Raw genomic sequence first — 19,463 nt, 5'->3', positions numbered from 1 at the left:
ATGTCCACACCCGGGATCCAAACCGGTGAACACTGAGCCGCCGAAGCAGAATGTGTGCACTTAACTGCTGTGCCATTGGGCCAGCCCCATAGGCACTTTTCTATATATTATCTAATTTAATTCTCACAAAGCTCTATGGAATAAACAGTGATTATGCCCAATTTTATAGATGAGGTAACTGAGACTTAAAAAGATTAAGTAAATTGTCCAAGGTCTAAAGTCAGTAAGTAGCTTTAGGGGAAAAGCTCTTGAACTTGTCATCAGAAGACCTGCATTTGAACTCCAGAGGCAGGAAGCATTGAATCTCTGACCCAGAGAAGGTCAAGCAGTTATGTATTCAATACAACTATAACTGTTTTGCTTTTTCCATTAGTTAATGATCAGAAAATTTTTTTGCTGTCTATGTAAATGTCTTCTTAAAAGTTGTATTTTAAAAAGTATATTCATCATCTTTGACATTCTACTGGTAATTCAAAGTCTACCCAAAGAGTTTTTAAACCTGATCTAAGTATTTTAAAAAGTGTGCTGTTGTGTGATTTGGTACTCCATATAAAATTCTTCCTAATGGTCTCAAGTTTCAAAGGATTTAGAAGCTGTTTGACAAGGCGCATTATGAAATAAGGAATATAATCCGTTAGTTTAGAATGTTATACAGATGGTATTAACAGCAGCCATCTCTTCCTGTAGAAGGATTTGAGGAAATTGCTATCCCCCACATTGAGGACAGTATATGATATACAAGCTAATATCTTGATTGCACATTCTTAGCAGACTCCATGGACAAGCGAAGTTTGCTTTCTTGTGTAGCCAAACGGATTCAATAAAAAAATTAAAGAGAATGAATTAGTACATGTGCAATTTTATCTAAATCTGTGTCTTTCGACATAGGAAGCCGGGAGAGTTTCCTTTTTCATTATCAGAAAAATGCTTTTCACTAGAAATGCTTTGCACAAGGGTCTACACTTGCCATTTCCTTTCCTGGTAATTTGATTTAAAAAAAATTTTTTTAAGCCAAATTAAATTTTTTTGTGCTTATATCTCTGTAGAAGCTTCCACAACAAAATTTGGAGGAAGCCTTTAGAAAAATAATTAAGTAACTCTTATGCATGAGACTCAAGAATGTATCATCAAAGTGTTGAGCATTTTTATCAAGGCAGCAAAGGAGAATCTGAGGACGATGTGCATTATTCCGCTGATATCATTCAGTCCTGGGGAGCTTAGAGTATAAAAATAGAAAGTTAATGAAAAATGGGAGATAGAAAAAGTGTTTTTGCAGTAATGTGAATTTTGAACAATTTTCTATCACTAAGAGAAGCTCATACTGCTTATCAGTACAATTCAGGAATTTGAGATTTAGATTACTAATTTAATCATCTGACTGCAAAATTCTTATCAAATTCTTATCCCTCTGGGCCATGTTTGATAAATAAAAGTTTTAAATATAAGAAAATAATCCAGTATTTCAAGTAAGTAATGATATTTTCTGCTTTAGTGATTGTCTACTTTCCCTTACGGTTTATTTTTGGCCTGTAGAAGACAACTGAAATCATGGCAGGCCAGTGGGAAGTCTTCCTCTGAAGGACTGAAGAACATGAAAGTTCAACCTGAATGCTGTTATAAAGGAAACAACTTTTTTATTGGATAAAAAGTAATAAGAACAGGCATTTGGAGCAATTTGAAAACGAATTCTAAAGTGTGGACATAGTATTACACTCCTGACCCAAATTGCATTTCAGTATTAAGTTTCCCAAGCAAAATATAGGCCTTGTCGTTTTATTACTTGAAAGCTCTGAGCAACTTTCTAAGAATATGAATTTGCAATTAAAATGAAGTGGACTATCAAGGCATTTAAAAAAATTTGAGAGTGTATGCAAACAATCTGGATAGTTCTGATACCTCGGGTCAGAAATTTCTTTGCACTAAATTTCAACGGAATATATGTAACTGGAAAGGCCGGAGCAGCAGAAGTTTTCCCTGCTGAGAAAACTCGAGACTGACTTCTAAACTCCCCAGGAGTAAAAATGTATTACAGTTTTAGGGGCAATTTAGACTAAATGGTTTGTACATAGTTAATAAGATAGGTATCTCTCTAATAGTTACTTGAAACCACAGCTTAAGGTTATTTTACATCAGATTTAAAACTGCTATTGTTAATAATAACTAGATATTATTACCATTTTGGCTGAATTGAATTCTGTGACTAGACGTTAAAAGGATGTTATTCCTCATCAGAAATCTCTGCGTGTAAATATAGTCTTTGGGAAACAGCTCTGATTCTACCATATTAAAAGAATCAGCTGAATCAGCAGTTGCATAGTAAAATTTATGATTATATAATTCCTTTTCACAGTCCAAGAGTGAAAAACATAAAGCTATTGGAAGCAAAGAGAACTGAAAGAGTCATGTCTAAAATAGGTGGACGCTGTCAAATTCAAAATTCTATTTGGGTAGTCATGCATACAGGAAAATACTTTTAGCCAGACTTACACTATCATTTGACCTTCACAAGTCATACTTTCCAACCGTGAATGCAGTTTTCTGAGACTATACTTTTGACCTTGAAGATATAACTTGATATTTTATGTCTCTTAGCAAACTTATAATGCCTCTGGTCCCTAAACTGAGGTCATCTAAAATTAATACCATATCTTTAAATGGTTAAATTCTGTAATTCTTATTTTAATTACTCAGCACACAAGGGCAAAGTGGGAAGCTACAGTTCCTTTAGAACTATCTTTCTCTTACTGCATAGGTCTCTCAGCTTTCTTAATGCAGGATGTCCCTCAGCTGAAGCTGGGACTGAGGAAATAGCTGCATTGCACTGCAGCCTCCAGTCTCGCCACAGCTCCCAGGCTTAGGATTTAGCTGAGCTGAAAAGATAGATGCAGGGGCAGTATATTGGTCCGTGGGGCTTAAAGCTTTACCGAAGGAGATTATAATAGGGTAAGTTACTTTCTTTCTGAACCTTAGCTTGTCTGACTTTCATTTTCACGTTGTTTTTTCTCAGTGATTACTCTAACAGAATGACCTTACATCGTAAGTTTTACTTCCTATTTCTGCCCCCTTTTGCCTTTTATTTAAACAGATTTTATGCCTTCCATTCTACTTAGAAGACAGCAACTGTACTAAAAAGGCTTCAACAATTGCAGCAACTCCCTGCAGTTGGACAGTCTTAAGCCATTCCACTTTAATTGTCCCCAATTCTTAACTCTACTGTAATGCAATAGCATTCAGAAGCCAGGGAGCTTGTTCACCAATTAGCAGAAAGGAAAAGAAAAAGTCAGTGCAGCAGAACGAAAATTAAGAAACACTAATCAAGCATCTCAACTCTAAGTAACTTGAAATTAATTTGACTTTCTTACCTTGGATGTGAATAACTCTGTCGTGATCTAGAGTGTAGTTGTCTGAACGGTGATCAGCCCCGCAGATTGAAATCAGCACCAGAAGAAGTAGACTCTTCATCTTTGTAGCCCAGAGAATCTTCTTCACTGTAAGAGCATCGCATACAAAGAGGCATGTGAGATTTGGAACCCTTTGGAGTGTTGCACTGCACAACTTATTACCGCCTTATCATCATAGAATGGGTCTGTACAAATATTTAACCCAATCTGTTCAGAAAGTTCCTGTAGCTGTCTTTGAGAGCTGAAGACTGCAGCTTTGAACAATTCCAGTTTCCTTTATGTAGCCAGAGTCCAAACAGTGTTTAACTCTATCTTTGCAGAATTGTAAATCTAGACATTTAAAACAGCATAATTTTGATATAGAGAGTTACGGCAAGTTACAAAGAGATGTGGCAAGGACATAAATAAACTTAAAAAAATTTAAACCTTTGGCTTTGAAATATAAGTTAATAAAACAACAATTTGATATATATATATATATATATATGAATATTTATCATATTTATCACCTGGTCTAATTAGGAACTGAATCTTAAACCAGGGCAAATCAAGAATATTTTCATGAAACTGGACATCATCATTCATTTTACATGTGGCTTCCTAAGCAGGTTAGATTCTCTTGTTCCAAATAGAAAAGAGGCCAAAAAAAAATGCCTGATTAAGCAGAAGCAGCACATTTGATAGAGACTGACTTACCATCTTACATACTGCTTGGGTCTGTGATGAATAGTTGAAAATTATGGACAAACTAGGTTAGAATTGTGCGTGCTCCCACTGCAGTCATCCTGATTGATTTTTCATTCATTTCTACCTAAAATGCTGACGCGCCAACTTAGAGTGCCAGGTAGGGTCCCTGCAGTCAGCAGAGCCACGGCTGCAGGGACTGTCCCTGCCAGCCTCGCAGGGCAATTAGGCAAATGAAGAGCAGAAATAGACAGGGAGGCGCAGCTCTGGTCCTAAGTGACACAGGCAGAGCCATCACTTGGCTGTCCTTTATTGAAAGAACAATTTAATTAGAAAAAATTCCCCCCCAAATATAATCATTGGAAGGACCAAGAAGTGATTCCAAGTGATACAAACCTTCGACCTTTGCAACATTTGCCAGGCAAGAATTTCAGGGTCGCTCCTCTGTTGTAATGTGGAAGCTGAGGCAAATATTAACAAGGGCTTTCTTTTTCTCTCATGCACACAGCAGCCTTAACAATACTTGGCTATTTTTAAAACTGAAATTGCACAGTACTGGCTTCTCACACTAATTTGTTTTTTCCAGGAAAGCCTGACTCTCTGGAATACTTATTAAAGAGCTCTGAGTCTGTTCCTGGAGGTCCTTGAGGGCCAGCCTCTCTACTCCACAGCCTAAGGCACCGTTCACAGAAGTGTGCCGTGTCCGTGTCTCCCCCAACCCGGCCTTTCCTGGGACCCAAGTGCCTCTCTGCATTCTCCCCTCTGAAAATCAGCAGTGTTGTGATACTGATGACTTCAGTCTTTCATGTCTATCTTAACCCTTTTCTTTTTCTTCATTATATCACAGAAAGAAGATGGTGGATGAGCAAACGGAGAAACTCATTTTTCCAGGAAACTAAGAGTGCCATCTTCAAAATTCTACCTGATTTACTGATCTTCTATTCAGAAGTTCACTTGCTTGTTCCTCTGAGGATGTTTTGGAAATGATTATTTTTTTGAAGCTACTGATTTTTCTCCATAGGAATATTATGCACATATATCACCTATTTCAACCCAGAACTATGCTTTGGGTGAACAAACAGAATAAAGCTGACCTTTTGGCATTTGGAAGATAATTGGGGCGATTGTAGACACAACCTAAAACACTGGCAAACCAGCACAAGAGGTGTCCTGGGCTCTCTGCTTGCCACAGGAATCAGAGGGGAGGGGGAAAGTGGAAGAGAGAGTGGAGGAAAGCATACCATTTTACCTGTTAAAGAGAGGAGACATTCTAGGTAAGGGGTCAAGATGAGCAGAGGCAGAGAATTTGCTACATTATTTTTCACATAGTGTGGTCATTCACAGTATAATTTATAGGGAGTTGTATACCTACCACAACACACACACACACACAGGGTTAGAGTTCTGCAAACTACTGTTGCAGGAACCTTGATTTTTATTCATTTTTACGTAAAATCTATTACACAAAAATTTATATATCTCCTTGAATTCCATACCAAAGCATTAAAAACTTTACCACTAAAGGTTCGTTTCATTGAGCTAAGGTATTAACTGTCCAGCAAGCAAATTTTAAAAATGCAAACATCCTGGGGGAGGGAATTAACAATAACAAGAACAGCAGGAATTCCTTTTAGTTGAATGTCTACTATTTGCCAAGCACCATGCTAAGTATTATGCACAAAATGGCGCATGCAGTCCTTATAATAATTCCGTGGGACAGATATTTCCATTTTTCCTGACACAGACCTTGCTGAAGGTTGCACATCAGTAAGCAGGAAAGTTTGTATTCACTTTCAAGCAAAAACAACACCTACTTTGAGTTGCCCTTATTTTTCTGAAAGAGAAAATTAATTTGTTATTTGTTTTATTGTCTTTTTTTATTTAGGTCCTTTAGCGAGAACCTACTATGATCTTAAAACTTAAACTTGTGTTATATGTGAATACAAACCTTTTTTCCAAGACTTACCCAAGAGAAGTCAGATGACACTTGTCGTAGCATGATTGTGCCCTGCCTCGTCTATACCACCACCCTGGCGCCACGGACACCGCCTCAGTGGCTCATGTGTGCTCATACACATGCAGTCACACACGCCATCTTCAATTTTAAAAAGCCAAGGATACCGCACCTCTTCAGTGATTTGTGATTAAAATAGAAGCATCCGTCAGCAAACACTTCCAAGTACCCCACACTGGCACTGACGCACTCCAGGTAGGAGTGAGCTGACGTATGTTATCTTTGCTACCGTAGTGCATAACATCTGTCTCACCAAAAGATGCGAAACTAGAAATGAGAACTTAAGGGGCAATCTTCAGGTGTTTCAGCAAACTGCAAGTATAACACGAGATACGGCACACTAGATCGAGGTCCTTGAGGACAAGGCCGTGTGAGCGGTCTGTGTGCCGGTCCTCAGAGAAGGACGCCTCAATGTAGTAGGAGGTCATGTGAGTGAATGAATCTGAATTTTGCTTATTTGCATTTTGTAATGATGTCTTTTCCAAATATCTACGTATGCTAGGTAAAAGTTTTTAGTTTTAATATGAGTAAAATTTAGGAAATTTGGGGGACTTTTATATAACTGGCTATTGCCAGCCTTGAGTTAGCACTCTGGGTTCACCTGCCACTCACACCTTGATGGTCTCTTTTTACAGCCTAACTTCCCTGCTGCCCTGATGCTCCAGCCAGCTTCCAGATGAGTTCAGATTGAAATGGCTGTGTTCAGAGTGAAAGACACATGATAGGACGGTAATTTCACAGTTCTGCTTTGGTGATAATTGAACCCCTATTTGAAAGGAACATACTCTAACCAGCGTAGAAGTCTAATAGTTTAATAGAAACAAAGATATACTTTTGCCGATAGTCTAATACAAAAGTAGCCAGTTGCTATTCCCTACACACCTACAACGGTAAAATTATTGTATCCGATAACGGAGAAATAGAACCAAGTGGAAGGCATGCCTGCTATTTTCTGTGCCTTGAGGGCTAATGCCACTATTTCCTGAACTGCTATTCCATGCCAGGCACTGTCCTTGAAGCTTCATCTATTTAATCATCATTTCTCAGAACAACTCAGTTGAAGTAAGTATGTTAGTCTACACATTTTACAGTTCTGGAAATGGAGTCAGAGTAGCGAAGTCCCCAGCATGTAAAGCCAGGAGCTGGGATCTGGGCAACCTGCGCTCCCCACCGCTGTTACTGGTGTCCTCGAGGAGCGTCCTCAGCTCTCCTAGACAGCTCTCACAACTCTTTCAAGGCTTCCCACAAGCTGGAATGTCCCTCCCACCCCTCTCTCGGGGTTGTAGGTGTAGCACTGATCACAGCCCTGTTTGCACAAGACGCCTATGAGTTCAAAGCCTGAATGCTTTTCCCCACTGCATGCTCCACACTGAGAACCGTCCCGTGTGCCCAGGGGAAGGAGGAGTGGAAACTGAGACGTGGGAGAAACAGTTACAAGGACTAAAGGAGCCAAGACCAGGGGGAGTTTTACACTGGTTGAAGATTACGTGTGTTAGTATACGGAGAATGGTGAAGACTTACTTTTTTCTCCATTGAGGGTGTAATGAAATAAATCAGGTTTCAATCTCCCACTTAAAATTTAGTTTAAAAATCAAGAGAATCAAGGGGCAGGCCGGTGGCATAGTGGTTAAGTTTGTGCACTCCGCTTTGGTGGCCAAGTCTTCTTGGGTTCTGATCCCAGGCTCAGACCTATACACCACTCATCAAGCCATGCTGTGGCGGTGTCCCACATACAAAATGGAGGAAGATTGGCACAGATGTTAGCTCAGGAGCAATCGTCCTCACACACACACACACACACACACACACAAATTATGAGAACCAATACAAAGTTTGCCAGAAATTGAATGAGCAAACCATAGAATCTCACTTGACAGAATTATTTTAAAATACACTGAATCTTCTCCTCCTTGATACCTTTTAAGTTTGATCTCGTTACAGGCAGTGTTTCCTAAAAGTTGGTCAGTGGTGCAGTGACATGAAAAAAAAGAGAGAGAGAAAAGGGACTGCAAGAGTGTACTTTTTCATTAGATTAAATTAATTCAATTTAAAAAATTAGTTTGTTTTCTAAAGTAACTTTTCTTACCTTTTTGATACCTGTTAGAATGACTGTTATTTCACAGAATTAGAAATTTTAGACTTTTCAAATTCTAGATTATTCTATCCTTACTTAGCAACTGTATTTTTTTTAGATGACAACCTTCTGCTGGCTCATCAAGTGTTTTGTTGGTGGTGGTTGGCTTTGTTTTCTGTTTTGACTCTCCAGGTGTGTAAAATCCAGGTCAGACCACTGACCCAAATGATGGTGAAAGAACTCAGACTACTGATGCATTTGAATTGTTCAGTGTGTGGAGGGATGACTGGATCTTCACCTAAGCCCCGGGATTTACTGCACACAATGGAGCAGAATGCACAACAGCTTGGAATATACCCAACGCTCAAGAGAGAAGCCATGACTGAAAAAAAATCTTTGTTCAACTACACAACACTAGCTCCCCTCAGGGAGTGCGTCTGTATAAACTTCAAGCGGACACAGCATTCTCCCTGTCGTCTTGCATTGTTTGATGAAAAAGCAAGCTACTGAGGAAGTTAGTTACAGAGCATTTATGATGCCCTGGATTCGATGTCCAGCCACGGACATCATGGCGACATCCTAATCTGGCCATGGTCAATCTGTTCCTTCCTTGCTCTGGTATGATGCTCTGGCAACCTGATAACCTGGAAAAAGTCCTAGATCAGGAGGAAGAAAACATGAGTTCTATTCTAGGTCTCATAACCAATGCATCAGGTCTCAATTTCTTCACCTACAAAACAGAAATAGTGATAATAACTTCTCAGCAGGGTAAAAATTTGTGCTTTTGAAAAAGTATAAAAACTATACAGGGGCTGCCTGGTGGCGCAGCAGTTAAGTTTGCACGTTCCGCTCCAGTGGCCTGGGGTTGGCCGGTTCGGATCCCGGGTGCAGACATGGCAGCGCTTGGAAAGCCATGCTGTGGCAGGCATCCCACATAAAATAGAGGAAGATGGGCATGCATGTTAGCTCAGGGCCAGTCTTCCTCAGCAAAAAGAGGAGGATTGGCAGCAGATGTTACCTCAGGGCTAATCTTCCTCAAAAGAAAAAAACCCAAAACTATAGAAATTAAGGTATTGTTATTAACCTGGCATGGCCCACCTCAAACCTGATAAATTTCTAGGAATAAAAGTAAGAAAAATAGCAAACTAAAGATATCTCCACCTGAGGGGCAGGTGAGTTCTAGAAGTTCACGGTTTCGAATGAGTGCAGGCGTCAAAACAGAATGTGGAGCCTGGAGCAGCAGCAGAAGCAGCACCAGGAAACTTGTTAGAAAAGCAGATTCTTGGGGCCCCCTCAGATCTCCTGAATCAGGAACGGGGGTGGGGCCCAGGCAGTAGTGTTTTGCAGGCCTGCCCCTCCCCCAGGTGATGCTGACGCAGGCTCAGATTTGAGAACCACCGGTGTAAGCCTTCAGGATTGCCAGGTGTTCTCCATCTTGTGGTTGAGCCTCTGGGAGTCTGCAAACCCCTGGAAATAATGTTGCGCCTGTGTTCATTTTTCCTCTCTCTACTTTTCCTCATTTTCCCTTTTTCTACAGTGCATGTATTTTTTTTTTTAAGCGTTACTTTAGAACACTGGAAAGGAATGCTCATATCATTTTTTAAAATATTAAACAGATGGGTGGATACTTTTTCCTGTCATTTTATGAACTTTTTATAATGTTGCTATGTTTATAAAATTAAAAAGGCAGAGAGGCTGGCCCAGCGACATACTGTTTAAGTTCATCTGTTCCGCTTCAGTGGCCCCAGGTTCTTGGGTGCAGATTCGGGGCTCAGACCTACACACCACTCATCAAGCCGTGCTGTGGCATCATTCAGTATACAAAATAGAGGAAGAGTGGCACAGATGTTAGCTCAGGGCCAATCTTCCTCACCAAACAATAAGTTAAAAAGGCAGAATACTATGTAATTCAATTTGGAAAGATTTCGATCCAAAAATGGCTAACAATTTAGAAAATATATTTGGCATTCAGAAGATTACTTGCCATGATTTATTTTCTGCAAGTTTGGGATGACTACCACTTACTCAAACAGTCTTGGAGAGCACCTAACACTGTCTCTGGACTTTTGACAATTACAGCACATCTGATGTTGAAGTCCCCTTGCAGCATCAGCTCTGGTCCCATTGCTCCTCTCTGAAGCCAGTGTAGTTTCTCTGACAGGCTCATTGAAGCAAAGGCCACTCAACAATAAGAAGGGCAATAAAAAAGTAGCGAAGGGGTGATAAAGGGAGTATTTGCACACTGTCTCTAAGTTTGAGGAAATGAATAGGTCACAAGAAAATGAGTACCGTGGTACAATTCCCAGATCCAAGAACGTTGTAAGATGGCTTCTCTGAGAACGGGATTTGTTACAGAGCCCGCAGTCTCGCTAACGGAGGAGCTAAGTATGCCTTAGCCACTTGTACAGAAACTGCTTAGGTTTAGAACAAATCGCTTAAAAATGATCACTTTATTGAGCATCACTTCGTTGTGGATGTCTCCACCATTTACTTGTGGTTTCTTTCCTAATTAAAAGTCTCAGAAATCTCAACAAGTCATGGATTTGTGCCATGCAAATAAAACATGAGAGGTTGAACCTCGGATCCCCATGACACTTGGAATAAGCCGCATTTAAAAATTTATGAGTCATTTCTTTTTCTCTTCCTCCTCCACATTTTGAAATCAGACTTCCCCCCCATCTTTTCCCCTATATTTTCCATCATCATTCTCTCTTTTTTTCATTTTTCTTTTATGCTACTATTTCTCCATTCATTACTTACAAATCTTATCCATCTGCTCTTACTTCATTTTTTCTCTGTATTTTATTTATTACATTATTTGATACTGGACATTATCATATGATTTATCATCTACACCAGGGCTCAGAGTGAATGGGAGAACAATTTATAACTCTATGGGAAAGAGCGACATGTAAATTGGGGCCGTACGCAGGACACACGGAGAGATGGTGTGACAGCGATGGAGGAAGGCAGAATTTAGTTTCATTCCTTGCTCTGCCACTTTCTAGTGGTGACCCTGAGAGCAGTCATTCAATTGCTTCAGGTCAACTTTTTTATGCATCAATTGGAATAGTTGATGACAAATGTCAAAACCTTACATATATTAGTTGTTGTTATAGTTATTATTATCTGCTTTTTTCATACTGGAGATATCAGGCCCTCCATTGTACTCACATTGCATTTTAGGGCTGTCCTCCTCAGAAAATGCAGTCATGGATTTTTAGAAGGATAATGTCAACAATGCTTGTTTAAGGAGCATTCCGGTTCACTTACTGCTTTTGGCTGGTTCTTCTTCGCCAGCTTTCTCTTAGAGAATATTGATAGAGTTTGGAACAAACTCAGCAACCCTTCACTTAATCAAAGTGCATTTGCTCAAGCTGCTCATTGGCCCATCTGGACTCACTTTAGATAATTCTTGACACAGGAGTTAGACTTTCCCCAAACCAGCTTTATGAAAGGGCTCTGCAGTGGTTGTGTTTGTTTATAGGTTTTCTAAAACAAACATAAAAAGCAGATATGAATAAAAGCACAAATTGCATCTGGTGTGTATACTGTTCAATTCTACAAGCTTTTATTGAATACCCAGGGTATGTTGGGGAAAGCGGTGCATATACACACTGACAAGAGCAGGACTTATTGGGACTTTTCCTGTTTCTGAGTAACTAACAACCTGGCATTGCTGGACGAATAAATGAATGAAGCACTTAGATCAAGATTCTGACACTTCTAGGTTACAAACTCTGTGAAATCCAAGCTTTAAACTGATGCTTAAAAGTTGTAAACATTTCATTCAAAATTTATTTGCAAACAACACCTTCATTTGGAATTGTGTTCTCTACCCCACTTCACACTGAGGTTGGGGATGGATTTACAGGTATAATGAAGATAGCACTGTATATTTATTTTACGTCTTATCTCACTCATTTTTCCACCATGAAAAGAGCAGGCAGAGTAGACTATGCCTCTCCAATCTTGCGGTGTGTCCTCGCCAGCTAGGAATCTCTTCAAATGGGATAATACCAGTGGACAGGCAGTTGTCGAAATCCACTCATATGACAAGAAGGAATGTAAGTTGTAACTATAGCAAAAATGGACTTTCTTGTCATTGCGTATTCTTAGTGTCTTTTGCATGTGTAGCCACATCATACAGGAAGGATGAAGTATGTACACAGAAACGTCAATTCATCCTGACATTATGTACTTAAAAAAGTCTTTTTCCCTCTGCATTTACCCGACAGTCAGTAAGCTCTCTTCCCAGCTCGTGCAGAGGAAGTTTCAGACTTGCTGTCAATATATTCCAAATTCCAGTTCTAACTCTAGTGGATGATTCACAATTTGTTGGAGAAGAAAATGATACAATAGGTGGACAGGGAGCGTTATGGTCTCAAAGCCGTGGAAGGTAGTAGAGGTTGCCACAGCAGCTTCGGCCTGTTTCTGTGATCACTGTCCTATGTGCTATGTGTGGGTGTTCTTACCATCTCCCCAAAGGTTTTTCAGTTATGTGAGAGTTGCAAGTTTTCAGGGTCAGGAGGGGACATGTTTTCTGTAATTAATAATCTGTCTCTTAACCAGATAGTTGTTAGGAGAGGAAGTCAATAAATACATGTTAGGCAATACATTTTGGTCATGATGGTGATATTAAAAGAAAATAAATCTCTTATCTTCCCTTCTATTTATCTTGGGGAACTTATCCTACTTTTACTGCCCTGAAAAATCATAATTTTACTGTAGAATATTAAGAATTAGACTACAATCAATATGAATATCACATTGTTATGCTCTTAAAAATGCATCCTTCATGGAATGTAGAAGAAAACAGTTTCTATCATTACACATAAAGAAAATCATCAAAAACCAAATCACCTCAAGAACAATTCTTAAAAGATGATTAAATCTGTCAGAATATAAACTAGCAACACTGCCACTTCTCAGGCCATCTTGTAATTTCTTTGTAGTTTGACATGCTAAATGCTACCATGGTGTACTGGTATTGTAATAATGATCAAATTACGCGAATAATAAGTCCACATGCTAGAGGTCATTTTAACTAAAAGGAAAATTTCACTAAAAGTTTCTTTGTATCTGGCCTAGAATAATTTCATCAATAAACAAACAAACCATAAAGTATGTACATATGTTAGCATTGTTCTGAGAAAAAAAAGTTTTCTCTGGAGAATAAACAAGGCTACTCTAAGAAGTATGCTTGCGAGGCAAACTTGTAGAGGAAAGACGTCATTTTATAAATTCATTCTTCCTTGATTCCATGATCAAAGATCTCAGTAGCATCAACAACAAAGCATTATATAGAATAATATGAAAATTAGACTCTAAAAATATTTTTTCTTAATGTATAAAATAAAAAATGAATTATCATCATTATCATTAACAGCAAATGATTTTTGAACACTAACAAGGAATTTGGCACTAAATTAATAACTCTCCAAAGGTAGACATATTCCCTAGTGAATTGCAATTCAAACAGAACTTAAACACCGGCATTTTAAAGAGATCAGAAGGTCCCTTTTAACCAATGATGGATGTAGTCTTTTCTGAAACATTATAAAAGAATGAATATATATATAAAATAATATTAAGAACTTACATTGCTATCTCATTGTTTCCTAACTAACAAATCCAAAACCAGACAATACCAAATAAAAGAAAACAACTTCCACTTTTTTATAACTCTTTACATCATTTTAAAACTATGGAAAATAAATCTCTCCTTCTTCTTCTTTTTTTTTGTTTTTTGCTGAGGAAGATTAGCCCTGAGCTAACATCTGTGCCAATCTTCCTCCACTTTTTTATATGTGTGTTGCCACCACAGCATGGCTGACAAGTGGTATAGGTCCGTGCCCAGGATCCAAACTGCAAACCCAGGCCACTGAAGTGGAGTGCATGGAACTCAACCACTATACCATGATGCCAGCCCCTCTTCTTCACATTTTGATGTGCAAACATGAATAAAGTTGACAAGTGCTAGGGCTATTTTTTTTTTTTCTCTGAGGAAGATTAGCCCTGAGCTAACATCTGCTGCCAATCCTCCTCTTCTTTGCTGAGGAAGACTATCCCTGAGCTAATATCTGTGCCCATTTTCCTCTACTTTATATGTAGGACGCCTGCCACAGCATGGCTTGACAAGCGGTGCATAGGTCTGCACCCAGGATCCGAACCAGCAAACCCCGGGCCACCAAAGCTAAATGTGCAAACTTAACCGCTGCGGCACCAGGCCGGCCCCTAGGACTACTTTGACATGTAGTTTACATAAAAACAAGTTTAAAGATCTAGCTCACATGCGCACAACTAAATGGATACAAGCCTCTTAGTTACAGGCTTTATAATTTGAAACAAAAGTTTTTAAATAAAGTATTCAGAAGTAGGGTTTATATGGATAGAAAACTGATCATAACATCACTTTCAATTAGATTACTTTCGAAATTATTTCTAATTGAGCTAGCAAAACACTATTTTAAGACTGTCTCATTTAAATTTTAGCATTTCTTATAAACTTCAAAATTTCAACAGCTGTCAGTTAAACATTATATTAACACTGGATCTAAAAATACAACCGCGAGTCCTCCACACGACAGCTTTAGCGCCATCACAGCTGTGACGGGAACAAGTCTGCATAATGCAAAACCCAACTCTCAGCTCACCCCTGCATCCCACATGTCACTCTAAACTAGTTGACAAACAAAAAGAATCAGGCAACTCACATGTGTTTTATACGGTGATCAGACTCTGAGCAGGTGTAGAAAGATTTTAAATATATGTTAATTCTGATTGTTTACTAAATGCAAGAAAGAGTTTTACGATCGATGGTTTCCTGAGGTATCTGATGGCACTAAGTCATAAAAACAAAAATAAATCCATTCACGATCTTTAGCAGCAAAAACTTCTCTCTCCTCTCCCATTGAAGCAGTCTCCACCTCTTCTGGCTGTCGATTTTAAGTTATCTTCCAAGACTCTGAAGCAGTTTAGTATCGGTCCACATTCGACGTCAAAGCATGATCTCATCAGAATTCAGTTCATTGGTTTATGAGCAACAAAGCCTGTTCTAGCCCAAAGGCTGTGTCTACACAGCACAAAAGGGAGAAGAATACAACATTCTCCAATTAACTTGGCAAATACTGGCAGCTAAGTTCATTAAATGAGTTTCCAAACCGTTTTTGTGATGTAAGATACAACCCAAGAATTCATCTTAATAGGTTTTTAAGTTATAGTAATCTTTGAAAGTGTTTTTTAAGCTTTTAAAACTAAATAATCCTCGTTTACGTCTTCTTTAGCTGAGGAATTTGCTCATTCTGAAAATAACCGAAATCATTTCAGCAACCTTTTTCATAGGCACCTAAGCTCAGTCAGTCGGTTAGAACTGACTACTCTGGACTCCAAAAAATCTACATCATTTGTAAGTTTATTTTATAAAGAATAATGCTATTTAAAATTTTTATGTTATGTATTAGGTTTGCTATCAACTCAGAACTAAGTAATCATCTATGAGTATAACACAAAAATACGGGCAGTATTATCTCAAGAAGGAGGGAGATTGGGTATACCTAAATTGCAAAGGTTTTTCACTGTCCTAAATAACATGAAATCACCACCCCCAACCCTCCCACAGACTCACCCTTTCAACCTGGCTCCAAATTCTCACCATTAGATTTATCAATACACAGTTCCCAAGGTCTTTGCCACTTCCAGCTTGACCATGGTTTTGTAAAGTATAATGGAGGGTCTCAAGTCCACGCTAGTGAGAGCAGTGTAGAAGCAACAGTGTTCCTGGGTGGGTACCGACCAAGTTAAGAGGAAAGGAACAACCATAAACACTAAGTTTCCCTTTTCCACAATTTTCATAGAAAGCAATGGCTGTTCCAAGAATAATTACATAAGAGACCCAAATTCTCATCGATGCTGGGGAAATGACAGTCGAGGATTATTTGTGTACTTTGAATAATGATCTTTGAATGATCTCTTTCACCTTGTTAATTTTAGCAGGTACGCAGATATATTTATGTCAAGGTGGCGAAACGTAATCCTGAGATATACCACCTGGAAAGCAAGGGAAATTGTAACATCGTATGACACTTCAGAAAAGGAACTGCTATCCCCAAATTGCAGAAAAACCTCACATACACAGCTTTCAGTCACCACCCTCAGATGTTGGTAGTAACTGCATACCTGAAAATAATTTTTAGTGCACATGACATTGCAAATACTGAGAGAACCACTAAAGATATAAATGTCATGAGAAATAAAATGTCAATGGCTGATTCAGAGATTGACTCCCAAAAAAGTGTGTTTTGCAGACAATTGTTTAAAAGGCAAAAGCTCCTGTGGCTGAGAGCAAGCGAACAGAACACGAAGGAGGAGGAGCAGGAGCAGAGTGGGGAATTGAGGGCAGGAGGAAGAGACGCAAAAGAAGAAGAGGAGGAGGAAGAGGAGGGGGCCAGGAAGAGGGATGGAGGGAGGGAGGGAGAAAAGAGGGAGTGGGGGAGCGAGGAGGAGGAGGAAGGAAGGGGAGGAGGTGGAGGAGCACGGGAAGAGGGAAGGAGGGAGAGAGAGAAAGAGATGGAGAAAGAGGGGGAGGAGAGGAAGGAGAGGAGGGGCAGCGAGGGAGGGGGTGGGGAGGTAGGAAAGTGCAGAAGCTGGGAAGAGAGAAAGAACTGTGTTCCTTAGCGCTAACACCTGGGGAGAGCGGCCAGCACTACAGCCAGTAGAAATGGGAGAAATGACACAAAGGTCAGATATCACAATAGAGAGTACCCACTAGAGAGGCTAAGTGAACATTCTGAACGGATCCAGGGAGGGAAAACCCAGTCTCCGTTCAGTATCTCAGGGGCTCCTAAGTTACATCCTCTGTTATATGAAGCCACGATTCAAGTCATCCATTGAGCAGCACTTCACGTCAGGCAAGCAGAAATAAGCCTCAACTTCAGACCCCAAAGCAGTCACCCTTCAGAAGGCTGAGGAGCAATAGAAGAGAGCAGGATGCTAAGTGCACAAAAGCATAGTCAGGGTACCATCGGAGAAAGAGGAGACGCTCTCCAGCAAGCAAGAGGAAGGCCCGGCCCCACCCCCCGCAGTTGTGCAATACAGCAGCCTTGGCAGGCACCTAACCCAGCCTGGGTGGGGATAGGAAAGGTTTCACGAAGAAAATGACTGCTCAGCTGGATCTGGGTGACAAGAAGAAGAGAAGAGGGAAGCAGCTGTTGCTGTCTATTAGAATGGCAGGTGCAGAGGCATGAGTGTGAGACGGCTTGGGCAGCTCCTAGGACTGCGTGTAGCTCAGTGGGCCTGGAGGGTAGGACTGTCAGAATGGATGGGCTGGAGAGGAGGCTGGACAGGCAGGCAGGGGCAGCGATGAGAAGGCCCTGCACATCATGCTCATCTGCATTTTTCCTAATCTTAGCAAGTCTTCTAAACAAAGTGCCACCATCACCGAGTGATTTACCTTATCTTTACACATTTCATAATAATACTGTGAAAATATAACTGCGTTGGGGGCCACATTACAAATAGGGATTTTCTGAATCATGCCATATATACTCTGTTCACTAGGAAAGATGCATGCATAACACACTTTAAAAATGTTTCCAATTTTTCACAAAAGTAAAATGTAAAAATTTCAAAATGTAAGAGGTTAACTTATAGCATTGATTCTCACTCATTCTTCAGGAAGGCCAGATTAACATAGATATCGATATAAATTCATTGATCGGTGTAATCATGGAACATACCAAAAATTTAATACATTTTCATATTGGATTATATCAAAAGACTGTCAAGCCACACACTTTAGAATGGCTCTAGGAATATTTATGGGATTCAAAAGCAGAGTCTAGCCCATTGTGTGAATGCACAAATACTGGGACGCAAGCTCTATGAGGGAAGACACTCTGTTCCCTTCCACATCCTCTGGCACACAGTAGGAACTCAGGGGTGCTGGTTGTGCACTATGCACTGCAAGACGAATGGCAGCCCCCAGTGTTGTATACTACACAACCTGCACAACTGTATGCTGTAGTCCTGTAGATATTACATATACCACACACACACACACAAACACACAACTTACCTATTGAACAAATCATCACATTTCATACAAAACTGTAGAAAACAATCATATGATTTTCAAATAATTAACGATGCACCTAAAAGTGTTTGATTCCATGCTAATGTTACAAAAGTTTAGACTCCCTGAGGACAAAAACCCTATTTTATTAGTCTCTACACTGCTGGCGTCCAGTGATTTTGCAGTGAGTGTTCAATGATTGAATAAAGGAGATTGGGCTTTCTGTGGTTCTAAATACACCTGATGCGAGGGTGAGCTAGAGTTAACTAAAGTAATTGCTAGAAGAACTCAGTTATTCCGTGTTTTGTGTTGATCGCTATGACCCTGTCTGGCCTGCCTCAACCTCATCCTGTTGTGGGCAAATCATCCAAGTTTGCTGCGTATTTGAAAAGCATAATCTGCCCTGACACAAAAGGACCATTTTTGGCCAAGAGAATACAACTGCATATATCTTTCTGCAAGTATTTCCACACAAGCTCTTGAAGTCCATTCGTAGGAGGGCATAAACCATAAAGGCTTTTAAGACATTTACATGGGCTCTCATTGCTAACTGTTCATCTCTCCTACCTCCAGTGCCAATCCCCAGCCCATCTTATTGAGAACATTCTCACACTGATGGAAAATAAACACAGTACAAGCCATGGAAGGCTTACGGGGACTGGGACTGACTTTTCATCAGCGTCAGCATTCTCTACTTCATTTCATCACTCCGGTACTCTGGAGATCGTTTGAAATTGTGCTACCACCAATGGCAGAGTCAAAACAAAAATTAGTGATGTAAAATGTAGTCAAATAGGTGGGTAAAAAGTAAAGAACAAGACTTGAGGCCAAATTATGTATCTCATTTCCTCCTACTCGCTAATTTAAAATTAGCTTAAGGATCATGCCCTTTGACCCACTCGTTGCAGGGTTTTCTGACCTCTGTCTTAAAAAGGGAAAGATATGACAGGAAGACAAAGAAGCAGCTGTTACTCGTGGTGAAAGGTAGAGGAGGAAACAAGACCAGTCTGTCAAATATAATCACCTTGGCGCAGCTTCCTGAACTCTGCTGTCCTTTCCCGCCAGCTTATGGAAACCTCCCTTGGTTGGAGGACAGACCAAGTTAGTGAAATCCACAAACGTTAATTCTTATCTGAGTTGGCAATAGTAATAGCACCAATGAAGTAAGAAGGTTTAATGTCCTTGGACTTTACATGGTAATTTCTAGGAATGAATGAA

The 19,463-nt window shown here is 39.8% G+C and overlaps 1 protein-coding gene across 3 annotated transcripts in view; it reads right to left on the bottom strand.

The window, feature by feature from the left end:
• Positions 1–19,463, bottom strand: part of HAPLN1 (hyaluronan and proteoglycan link protein 1) — a 77,074-nt gene that overhangs the window by 29,878 nt on the left and 27,733 nt on the right. The window contains exons 1-2 of one of the 3 annotated variants that reach the window (XM_070232622.1): positions 14,890–15,127; positions 3,363–3,488 (exon numbers count right to left, since the gene is read on the bottom strand). In XM_070232622.1, coding sequence (XP_070088723.1) covers positions 3,363–3,462 — 100 coding nt within the window. In that variant the 5' untranslated portion in view covers positions 3,463–3,488; positions 14,890–15,127. Of the gene's footprint in view, positions 1–3,362; positions 3,489–4,097; positions 4,313–14,889; positions 15,128–19,463 lie in introns of those variants that run through there. The other 2 variants (XM_070232621.1, NM_001082504.1) reach the window with 2 other exon arrangements.

Source organism: Equus caballus, chromosome 14, assembly GCF_041296265.1.
Source record: "Equus caballus isolate H_3958 breed thoroughbred chromosome 14, TB-T2T, whole genome shotgun sequence".
Classification (NCBI taxonomy): domain Eukaryota; kingdom Metazoa; phylum Chordata; class Mammalia; order Perissodactyla; family Equidae; genus Equus; species Equus caballus.
This window is presented reverse-complemented; position numbering and strand designations above follow the sequence as displayed.